Genomic DNA, 12170 nt, shown 5'->3' with positions numbered 1-12170 from the left:
GCATAGAGAACATCCTGCTACTCAACGCCAGCAAAACTAAGGAGTTGATCAAGGATTTTAGGAAAAAGGAGATAAAGACACACATTCCTGTCTACATCAGTGGAGCTGTGGTGGAGCAGGTGAATAGCTTCAGGTTCCTAAGAATCTCAGAAACATCACAGAGAACCTGACATGGTCATCTCACCTCTCCACGCTAGTGAAGAAAGCTCAAAAAGTATTTCTTAAGGAAGCTTAAGAAGGCTAAATTCCCACACCAAGGTCTTGTCAGCTTTTACAGAGGAGCAATAGAAAGCATCCTGACTGGAAACATCACAAACTGGCACGGGATGTGCGCGGCCCAGGACAGCAGGGCTCTGCAGCGGGCGATTAAAACTGCTTAGAAGATCTTTGGTACCCATCTCCCTAGCATCAGTGATATCGGTGAGGTGAGGTGCCTATGCAGAGCCCAAAGGACAGTACCCACCCAGCCACAGCCTGTTCACCCTGCTGCCTTCTGGGAAGAGATACAGAAGTTTCTGCTGCCACACCACCAGACTGCTGAGCAGCTTTTCCCCCCAAGCTATCAGACTCTTAAACTCTAATTCAACCTCAGCACTGCTCCAGTGATGATAGTTTATTTCTGTTTACCATTTTTATGATTGCTTTTGTATTACTGTATATTGTCTGCTACGATGCAGAAGGGAGTTAAACTCAAACTTAATTTATACTTTACAACCTATCGTAATGTGACAAATAAACCTACCTTGTACCTTGTATAATCTTTTGTATTTACTAAAGGTTACCTTTTTACCTTTAAAATGCACATGGACAATATTATTATTGTTAAAAAACAGCATATTATGTTTTATATAAAGTAGAACTGTAACCTTTCTCCTTGAGTAGATTTCCTAAGAACCACTGTACATACCAGTCTATTCTTTCTATAAAAATCTACTTACTGAACTATATTCAATCACATCTGTAACAGAATATTTCTAGCACATTTTTTTTTCACAGTTTCAAGATAAAAAGTTTTATTTTTAACAATATGACACAAAGATCTTGAATAACTGAGTAGATACGGAACAAAACAGACACACTGCTCATGATTATTTTCCCCATTTCTGACATCTGTTTTAAAATAATAATAAAAAAGGTAAAGGCTCTTCCGTATGAAATTTGTTTCAGATTTTTCATTACAACATACATCTGATATAATGATATATACACAAGCAAGATAAGCACGGTTTTGTCAGTGTACAACAATTAAAACAGAGCAAATTAATTATATTAATTACTAACTGAATATTATCTTGTGTGATGTGTGACACCAGAGTATACAATACTTTACAATTCATTTTTCAAATGTGTTCATTATAGACTTGGTCCAATCCACATGGAGATGTTTATCAATGTATTTTTTAAGTACATAAATGTCATTCACATATGATTCTACAACTATATGTTTGTAATATTTACAAGATTCTGAAAAATAAAAAGGTAGACTTGTGTTATAAAAGGAAAAGTGAAAAAGCAATTTAAATAAGTATCAGTAAGGATAAAAAATAAAATAAAAACAGGACATGCACTGGCATCCTTCAGATTACCATAACAATTAAATTAAAAATACATTTAAATAAAGTAGTGATCAGATGCCTATGATAAAAACATTAGTACAGATGATTTTGAATGTAGTATTTTGTATCTCAGGCTTGTGTTAGAAAACAATCAGTTTCCAGTTTTGTAAACGTTACATCTTGTAAAGACAGGAAAAAATGACAGTTTTCAAGATTTTAACAATAGATTTTCCCACCAATTGCCATTTCCAACGCACCTGTAACAAAAAGCTGAGTAATCTCCATCAGACATAGCAAAACTAGTGGCACCTCTCAGTAATTGTTGCTTTCAAAGTGACCCAAATATTATCAAAATACTCTGACAAGACCAATCAAAGAGTTTCTTGCGTGGGTGGAAAGCTGCTCTGTGCACACGACAACCACAGGGTCTTCTCCTAAAAGTCTTGCTCTTATAAATACTGAGGTAAAGAGGAGAATACTGAGTTGTTGGGACAAAGGTCCTGGCTTCTGAGTGGTTGTTGCCACTTAAGGCCTCAGGTTGGCTTCTGCCTGTAGTCTGTTATGGCCTTCCATAGTTTACACAGGATCCCACCTCTAGCAAGACAGAGAGAAAAGACTATAAGGTTACAATATCCAATGAACAGGATGCTACCGCTTGTATGTGACAAGCACAAAATACTCAGCTTTACAATATTTTCTACTGTCAATAATTACCCATATTAACATTCTAACATATTTTTCATTGTGTCTCTTGTCCTGAGAATTAGAAAAACCTTCCTATATGTTTATACTCACATCATCATTATCTGTCAATTAATGTTGCAAGAAGCAAGTTTTTTTTTTTTTTTTTACAAAATACAGAGAACAAGGTTTCTGTAGACTTTTAAAGACCATTTTAATACCACATAGAATGAAATTTAATTCCTGTTTCAAAGTGAACATGGTACAATAGTATTAAAGCAGGATAGAATAATTTATGTTCATTTCACATTTATTCACTACTTCCCAGCAGTATTTGACAATAATGCCTAATGATATAATTAATAAAATGCAAACTGGGCCAGCATAAGCAGTAAAAATGGATGGATGGGTTCATTTAAAATGATAAATTCATTTAAGTTTATGCTAAAATTGACACTTGCCCAGTCAATGAGCTTCCTAGCTACTGTAGCTAACAGTAGTGACCATGCCTGCTAAAGGTCATCCCAAAAAAACCAGCCTCCTGTGCACACAATCCACTGTCGTACCAAACTCGCTTGTAATTTATGTATTAAGTGTATAGTATCTCTTGAACACCCGCAACCCAGAACAAAAAATTCAGACAGCAGCAAAGAAAATAAAAAGCCTTTTAATAAATTACATTTTAATACTTTCTAAGACGAAAGTATTTTAAATTCTTTTGAAGACCCGCAGATACCCTGGAGAACAAATCACTGCATGTTGCTGTCTGCCACCACGTCTTTTTAGATACTACCACTGGGGGGCAGAGAAAAAGCAGAAATGTACAAATACTACATTAATGTCTTCTTCAAGAGTTTGTGTCGATAACGTTTTTTGTTAAAAAATAGTGTTTCAATGTTGTGTGAACATAATATTCTATGAGCCGACATGCTGCATCACATTGGATAAGTTAAAAAGGAGATGAAAACTGTAGTAGTAGCAGCAGCAATAGTATAAAGGCAGCTAATACACATGTTTACAGATGTGATGTGACAACTTATTTATGGTTTATTTTATTAGGGGCCGATACATCTAGCATAGATAAACTGAAAACAGCAATCCAATGTGTGTACCGTTTGTGTTTTTAGCAATTTACAACAGCCGTTCCTAGAAGGGCTTTTAAAGAAATAAAGCATTAACAGTGATGAAAAAAGAAAGAATAACAGTATAATACAATCCATTACAACACAAGATAAAAGGATGTAAAATTAGTATATCAAAATGCAATGAAAAACATTTAACAGTAACTACAATAGACGAGACGTGAGTACAAGTTTGTTGCTGAACCAACCAGGACTTGGCCTCTATTTTAAAAGAAACTTTACATTTGCCACTTGAAGCTACTCTGGTGGATCTGCTGCTGCTCTGTAGTCTCTTAATGTACTTACAGAGTCCATTTAAACATTTAAATACAAGCTTTACATAATGAAAATCAATAAAGTTTGCAAAACTTAAAATCTTGTATTTGCTTAAAATGCGACAGTAATGGTACCTGACTTGCTTTTTGTCCAGGGTTTGATCAATCAACCACACCTCTCGGGGCTGTGTCAACTCCTGAGCAAATTTAGGTTTGTAAAACTACATCCAGAACAGAAATGTTAAAACAATTTCAAAACCTCTGAGTACAGTTTCACTACTTTCTAAGTCCTAACAAAGGAAACAACACTTTTGTGTATAAACACCACCATAGGATTTCTGATGAACTAAGTCAAATTTGAAAATGAAAGCTCTTGATGTCACTATGAGCCACTAAAGTGCTGAGCTGTCCAGTGCAAACCTAAAGTAAGAAAAGGATGATACATGAATACAAACTCCATTATGTAACAAACGGAGTTGTCACTGCTTTTCTTCTGTGTTTGTGGTATTTAGAGAGCTGCAGTGCTTTTTAGTATACGTGTCAGCATGTTTTTTAGGGACTAAATAGCGAATAGAGAAGTGAAACTGTTACCAATCCTCTTGAAAAGACCATATAAAAAGGTTTTACTACCTCAGTCTTAAACTCTTCAGATCGTCTCTTGTTACATCATGGAGGATGTCGTTCAACGTGTATTCCTCATTCAGTATCTAGAGATACAAAATGGATGAAATCAGGACTCGGGGTCAAAATCCTCTACTTAAACAAACCATATAGTTATATGATATTCAAGAAAAACTAGTTCTTAGGTTACCTGCTGTTCTTTGGAACAATACAATTCTTTTTACTGTCTTGTTTTATGGTTTAATCTAGCTAGTAACATTGTTTTATAAATGGCTTTAAAAAAAAATAAAAAAAAGTCTTCCTCTTCAACATGGAAATATGAAGACAGCACATCACGGAACGACAGACACCAGCTCTAATATCTCAAACTCTGAAGTGTGCACTGTATAATCTGGTGCTGTGGGGACTCACTGTGTCTATGGAGTCCTGGTCAGCACCATAAAGCCGCAGCCAGCTGGTCAGATCTTCATGGCTCTCTGCATGTTGAATAGTCTGTTCCTCTTGACTATCTGATGATGTGGGGACGTCTGCCAGAGAATACAGACTCTTTTAGACACACTGGGCCCATTCTCACAGTATTTGCACAAGAAATATACTGAGTGCTGCAGGTGCAAGAAGTATACAGATCCTCTACTTAAGTAAAAGTACTAATGCCAAACTGTTAAAATAATCTTTTACAAGTAAATATTCTGCATAAAAAATGTTTACCTAAGTAAAAATATGCAAGTATAATCAGGAGAATGTAATTAAAAGTATTAAACGTAACAGTACTCAATGCAAAAAAAAAGGTAGCGCATATTTACTTTGAAAGGTGCTGTAAAATGTTTGCACAAGAGTTTGTCTGTTCAAGGAGACACCGCAATATCATCACAGACATTGACATCTCAGATCAGATCAGCAAATTAGAATTAAAAGTCACACAATTTGCACCTCCAGTGGTGGTGAGAAAGCTTTGTTTTGCTTTGTTCATGTCACAACTTGCATAAATTATTCAGAGAGAAACAAATCTGATGCAACATCCGTGAATCGTAAATATAACGTTACACCGATCAGCCATAACTTTATGACCACTTACAGGAGGGGTGAATAACATGGATTATCTCGTTATCATGGCACCTGTCTGTAGGTGGGATATATTAAGCAGCAGGTGAAAATTGTTTTCTCAGCGTTGATGTGTTAGAGGCAGGAAAAATGGGCAGGTGTAAGGATTTGAGCGACAAGGGCCTAATTGTGATGGCTAGACGACTGCAGTCAACCAGCGACAAGGTCATGGACGACCAGGGCTCAGTGATGCATGTGGGGAGCGAAGGCTGGCTTGTGTGGTCCAATCCAACAGACGAGCTACTGTAGGTCAAATAGTTGAAAATGTTGATGCTGGTTCTGATAGAAAAGGTGTCAGAACACACAGTGCATCACCGTGGAGTCCATGCCTCAATGGGTCAAGGCAGATTTGACAGCAAAAGAGAGACCTACCTTATGACCTGCAGATGGTCATAACGTTATGGCTAATCAGTGTATTTCTCTGCACTTTTATTTACCCTGTGATTTACTTATTTCAGATGAGTTGTGAATGGAAAGTGGAGTCTCTTCAATGAGTCACAACTAGTTGTAAAGTCTAAAGGCAGACTCGTATTAGTAGCAGAAGTGTAAAAAGGTAAATTAGATTAAAGGTACAGACCTGTGAGCTCAGATCGCAGCCTCAGTAGTCTGATCTCCTGCTCTCTTTCTTCCAGCACTTGTTGCAGGATGGCCTGATACTCTCTCTCCTTCTCCAGCAGCTGTTCCAGCAGCCTGGAGTCAAACAAGTCAGATAATTGCAATAATTAATAAAATTAAACACGTGAAAGCTGTACAAATGAAAGCTGAAGAGATCCCATGCGGCTCTAATGTGTCAAGTCACAGTAAATGTTCATGGCTACCTGTTGGTCTCCAGCTTCATCCGACCCAGTTCCATGCTCACGGAGCGCTGTACATTATGGGACTCGTGTGAGACGGTAGAGCTGAGCGTGCTGACTCCTGAGGTGACCACGGTGTCGTCGTGAGTTGCCACAGGAGTCACCCGGCTCTGGTGGGTGGAGCTTCTCTCTGGCTCAGCATCGTCGTCATCGTCGTCCTGGTCGGCCGGGTCACTTTCTGATGCCAGACTGAAGTGAGGCCTCAGCTCTGAACACAGATACAAGACTTTACTTTAGTGATTTAATCAGTGGCGATCAATAAGATGGATTGGATGCAGTTGGTTTGATTATGTATTTGTTATGGAAATACAGTGTATCATTGATTCCAGACAAGTATGTATAGATTTTTTATTTATATTATAGTAGTATTTGAAGTTGATTAAATAGTTGATCAACAGAAAATTGAGATACATGCTGCTTTTCTCTGTTTAATATTAACTAAGCAGTTTGAAGAGCTGGTTGTGGCTGTCTTTTTTTCTGCTATTTTACAGACTAAAAGATCAATGAATCTGACTGATTATTCAATATAATAAATCATCACTTAATCAGTGATATTATGATGGTATCAGTAGAGAGTTTTGATCCATGATCTAAATGCTGCAACAGGTTTTTTTTTCCATCCAGCATAAACACTCATTACTTATTTAGAGACACCGATGACTTTACCTGGAACCAGGATTGTGATGGCCGTCTGCACAGCTTTGCGGATGATATTGTCCAGAGCGAACATCCAGTGAGGCTTGATGTTGTGGTTTCGCAGCACTTTGTTCACCTGGAGATGTGCAGAATTTCACACACTGTAAATACTGTAATTTCATTCTGAATATTTCATATTGTTCATGTATTTTTATATTCATGTTTCATATCTCTTAAATTGTTTATTAATTTGTTTTCACAATTTTCATTCTTGAAATTGTACTTAATATAGTTGATACTTATTTCTAAGTTTCTAATTTATATTTCATTTTACTACTCTTTCTATACTTCAGTTTCTTCTGCTGCAATGACCAAATGTCCACAAAGGGACCATTAAACCATCGTATTATCTTTGCAGATATTTCAGTCTTAATTACTGTACATTTGAATTAATGGACTATAGACTATGAATCTTTCCAGCTGCATGACTCTCCTTCTTCTACTATAAACTGTTTGCACTGATGACCAACAGGAGGCATCAGAGCTTGATCTTGCATGATTATGCAACACTCCTTACAAATATGAAAACAACCACTTGCTCTTGTGCCATTTCATTTGCATTACTATCTTTCTGGGAAGCGAGAGGAGAACAGCCTTTTTACAGAATGTGCAATTACGCCTGACAGACTCCCCTTTATCGCCTCACTTAAAGGTTACAAGAATTCCACAGTTATCTGACTGATCTCTGTGCAGGAAGAGCGGCAACATGGCAGCCTGCTGCTCTCTGCAGCTCATGTAAAATGACAACAATTATATCAAAGTGTTCAGAGCCCATGGTTTATGCAGAGGGATAGGAGCATCTGCCTACAAATGGCAGAAGGGGGATGGATAATACACATGTTACAGGTGCAAAAAAGAAGAAAGAATTTCATTACCTAATAAGGTCTGAAAGTAACAGCTTGGGTTTTGTTACTGTTGAAATCTAAAAAAGCTATCTCTAAAGACTCAGCTAAAGACAATTAGTCAAAAATGTAATTGTTTAACAATGAGATGCAGAATTTTGGATTATATATTGTAAATAATTAAAAATCTCAACAAGATGAGATGTGAGATGTAATGTAGCTGAGCTTTACGGCAATGAATTCTTTCTTGACCCTGCGTCATTTATTTGGTTCAGTAATGTTTTAGTGTTTAATACTTACAGCATCTTGGAAGCCAAACAGCACAACCTGCAGCTGGCTGATGGCAGTGCTGTCAAAGTCCAGCTCCAGCTTGAGTTGAGACAGCGTGTTGGCGATGATTTTCCTGTCTGCCATGCGAACAAAGTCAGCCAGACTGACCACGAGGGTGGAGATGTGCTGAGGCTTCAGCTTCATTATCTCAGAGCCCTGGAGGTGAGAGGGCGAGGGTAAGACGGGGATAGAGGCAATGACAGGAAAGACTGAGGTGTTCGCGATGGTGGCTTCCATAACCAACCTGCGTGAGGGCCTCCATCAGGTTGGCCACCACCTTGTTCCGGTCCTCGGTCAGGATTTGGTGTAGGGTGGCTCGTCTCTCGCTGTCCTTCCGAAGCATAAAGAAGCCTGAATCCTTCTCATCAGGGGACGGAGGTGCACTGTGGTCCTCAAAGTTCTCCACTGGAATGCTGATTAGAAAAGAAAACATTTTGGATTCAGGTCCCATGGACAACAACAACATGTTTTCCCACAACATGGTTTGTAAACAAAGCTCAGAATATGTGACAAATGTAAAATATATGACTTTCCCATGGCAACATGCAAAAGGATAGGTAGGCAAATATGAATTTCTATCCTATGCAATTCAGTGTCTCTTTTTCTGCTGATTCTAAATAAATCTGGAAGTATCTATCCCATTGATGCCATATGCATCAATAGCTGTAACTAGTATTATTGCTGCTCTTGCTAGTATCTATTGTTACTCGTAGATCTCTTAATTTACTGATGCTTGTTGTTTCTCAAAATGTAAAAAATGTTGCTTTTGATAAAAGTAAATAAAAATCAAATACAGATATGGCTACAGTCTGTGCGTGTGTCTAACAACCAGCCATCTCTCAACTTAACCCTCTGAAGAAAAAGCTATTTTATATATTTATTCACAATTTATATACAAAAATAGTTTTGTTGTGTTATTGTTTTGTGTTTCAATTGTATTATTCTATTTCTGTTTTGCATTCCTATCATGTGCTTTTTGTTTCAGTTTCACTGCTGAGAATTATTTGTTAACATCCTAGCTTTGATTGGATGTAAAAATTATTGCTTCAAAGCAACCAATAACCCTAATTAAAAATGTATTGTTACTATTAACGGCAGTAACCGCTCCCCACCCCCTTTCACACGCACTCAAAGAAAGTGAATAGGGGAGACAGGAAAAGCTGTGGCTGTCTGGGAGCAGGAGGTCAGCAAAATCTTTGTAATAACATTTAGCTATCTAAACTATAAAGAATTTATCTGTAAAATAGGGTCCAGAAAAAAACACAGAAACCTGTAAATTCTGCAGTGCAACCGTACGGACACGGCTGGGACCACGTTATTAACTTTTACTGCCACTTAGAAAGAAGCATAAAGAAAGGAAAGCTTTGTGTAACTGACATTAGCAAAGCTAGGAAGCTTATCTATGTATGTACTGTATGTTTCAAGACACTAGTTTGCTTGCTATGGTTGCTTGCCATTTATTATAGTGCCAGCTATAGTGTTAAGTGGATGGTAAACATGGAAAAGTAGTGTTGAATAAAGATGCTTAGTGTTTCTATGTGGGTGTTTTAATGAGAATGTGGGTCTTTAAGATCAGTTTGAGAAATACTGTACATATAATCTCGTTCCACATTTTATTGTGTGTCATGTAATTATCAATACTACAATTAAAACAGTATGGTCAACCTATGGTGAAGCAAAATGAGAGATTATTAATAAAAGACCACCGTGACACTTATTTAAAACAGGTCTCGGCCCCACTCATTTTACCTGAGGAAGAGTGACCTAGGCCCCTTGACATCCCTCTCGCTGTAGCACTTGACGCTAGGCTTGAAGATGAAGGGGTCAGTGTTGAGGTCGTTGTCAGGGGAGACAGAGCCGTACTCACTGCTGCTGCTCGTGTCCTCCACCACCACCGGCACTGGCAGGGATATACTGCGGAGGTACTCTGAAGGACACAACATGCTCATACTTGTAATAATCTGATACATGGCTTTGTAGCTAGCACAGATGCAGACCAAATTAAGAAGCAGGAGTTGTTCTTCCCCAACAAAGAGAGGAAAAGCTTTCAAGAGGGTGAAATTAGTAAAAGTGCAGATCGGCTTCCCTTTCAGAGAAGACACAAAGAAAAATCAGATTATACTCCATCATCATGTTTAGGGAGAAGAGCTTTATCTGATGTATCTGGCAGCAAATTACAGCTATTGTATACATTATGAAACCGGGCTTGAAAGACATTCAAGCATTTGGAAAGAAGTCATGTTGTGCTATGTCTATTTTGAGTTCTTGGAAAGGGCAGAGTCGTGCGAGGCAGGTAAAAAAAATGAAAACCGTAGCCATGATACTCTTCAGCAAAGCAGGCAGATGTTTCATGGACCTGATGTACGCATTATAAAGTACTCCCTCTAGTGGTTAATATGTCTGAAGGAAGAAGAACAATAGAAAGTGAAGTAACTCACCTGACCCTGGTGACAGAGCTGTAGGGGAAAAACATAAAATGTGTGTCAGTAGTTAGCAGAGAACATAACCAAACATGATTTCCACTAACACTGGCAGAATAACATTTCCAAGAATGCAGAGAGGCACAAGCTTTGAAGCTTTTTTCGAATCTTTTGTCCTGGTGCCAGGGCACATGATATCATCACCACTGCTGCAGGGTGAAAAGCCAATGAGAACTGAGACTAGAGACAAATCCAGACAATAAAGATTAAGGGTGTGTTCAGGTTGCGTGATGAACACCAACCCATTCTATAATGTGCAGGTACACACACACACACACACACACACACACACACACACACACACACACACACACACGTTAATAGATTATATTTATCAATTAACAAAATGCACACTGAATGACAAAAGAAAGATCTATCAATTCTTCTTGGTACCCGTGCACATAATTTTGGCAGGCAGGTTGGCCCAAACACCTTGGAGCACTACCAACATTTTTTTTGTGGATTTAGGCAGCCTCAGTAGCTTCTCTCTGTTCATGTAATCCCAGATAGAATTATTTTCCAGGACTCCTTGTTCGTCTTTACGCTGAAGATTGTTCTAAATGACTTACGCTGTATGTTTGGGGTCATTGTCCTGTACTTCTCAGCATTACGGAGACCATTAACCCCAACTACAGTGGGGGAAATAAGTATTTGACCCCTTGCTGATTTTGCAGGTTTGCCCACTTACAAAGAATGCAACAATCTATAATTTTAATCATATGTACATTCTAACAGTGAAAGACAGAATCCCAAAGAAAATTCCAGAAAATCACATCATATGAATTTATAAAAATTGATAACCATCTGATGAGGAAAAACAAGTATTTGACCCCCCTGGACAAACAGCATGTTAATATTTTGTAGAAAAGCCATTATTGGCCAGCACAGATGTCAAACGTTTTTTATAGTTGGTGACAAGGTTTGTGCACATTTCGGCAGGGAAGTTGGCCCACTCCTCCCTGCAGACAGCCTCCAAATCTTTCAGGTTCCGAGGTTGTCGCCTGGCAACTCTAATTTTAAGCTCCCTCCAAAGATTTTCAATTGGATTCAGGTCTGGAGACTGGCTAGGCCACTCCAGAACCTTGATGTGCTTCTTCTTCAGCCACTCTTTTGTTGCTTTGGGTCGTTGTCGTGCTGAAAAACCCATCCTCGACCCATCTTCAGCTCTCTCACTGAGGGAAGGAGATGTTGGTCCAGAATTCCACGATACATGGCCGCGTCCATCCTCCCCTCAATACGATGGAGTTGTCCCGTCCCCTTTGCTGAAAAGCACCCCCAAAGCATGATGTTGCCACCACCATGCTTGACGGTGGGGATGGTGTTCTTTGGGTTGTACTCGGTGTTCTTTGCCCTCCAAACACGACGAGTTGCGTTGAGGCCAAAAAGTTCTATTTTGGTCTCATCTGACCACATCACCTTCTTCCAGGCCTCTTCTGAGTCGTCCAGGTGGTGAATGGCGAACTTCATGCGGGCCTGTACATGTTTCTTCTTGAGCAGGGGGACCTTGCGTGCGATGCAGGATTTCAATCCATGACGGCGTAGTGTGTTACCAACCGTTTCTTTTGTAACTGTGGTCCCAGCTGCCTTCAGTTGATTCATCAGTTCCCCCCTTG

At 38.8% G+C, this 12170-nt stretch overlaps 1 protein-coding gene across 2 annotated transcripts in view; it reads right to left on the bottom strand.

The window, feature by feature from the left end:
- Positions 1–982: 982 nt before the first annotated feature.
- The window catches only part of map3k5 (mitogen-activated protein kinase kinase kinase 5), an 83503-nt gene continuing 72315 nt past the window's right edge, over positions 983–12170 (bottom strand). The window contains exons 21-31 of one of the 2 annotated variants that reach the window (XR_006826655.1): positions 10516–10533; positions 9827–10004; positions 8322–8490; positions 8048–8233; positions 6876–6981; positions 6174–6417; positions 5933–6045; positions 4666–4781; positions 4264–4340; positions 2917–3032; positions 983–2150 (exon numbers count right to left, since the gene is read on the bottom strand). Coding sequence is in view for 1 of the 2 variants with exons in the window: in XM_046060007.1 (XP_045915963.1) it covers positions 2090–2150; positions 4264–4340; positions 4666–4781; positions 5933–6045; positions 6174–6417; positions 6876–6981; positions 8048–8233; positions 8322–8490; positions 9827–10004; positions 10516–10533 (1268 nt within the window). In the remaining variant the exon portion in view is untranslated. The remainder of the gene's footprint in view (positions 2151–2916; positions 3033–4263; positions 4341–4665; positions 4782–5932; positions 6046–6173; positions 6418–6875; positions 6982–8047; positions 8234–8321; positions 8491–9826; positions 10005–10515; positions 10534–12170) is intronic. The other variant, XM_046060007.1, reaches the window with a different exon arrangement.

The sequence above is a fragment of the Micropterus dolomieu genome, linkage group LG10, assembly GCF_021292245.1.
Source record: "Micropterus dolomieu isolate WLL.071019.BEF.003 ecotype Adirondacks linkage group LG10, ASM2129224v1, whole genome shotgun sequence".
NCBI classification, from domain to species: domain Eukaryota; kingdom Metazoa; phylum Chordata; class Actinopteri; order Centrarchiformes; family Centrarchidae; genus Micropterus; species Micropterus dolomieu.
Note: the sequence above shows the minus strand (reverse complement) of the source record. Positions and strands in the feature narration are given on the sequence as shown.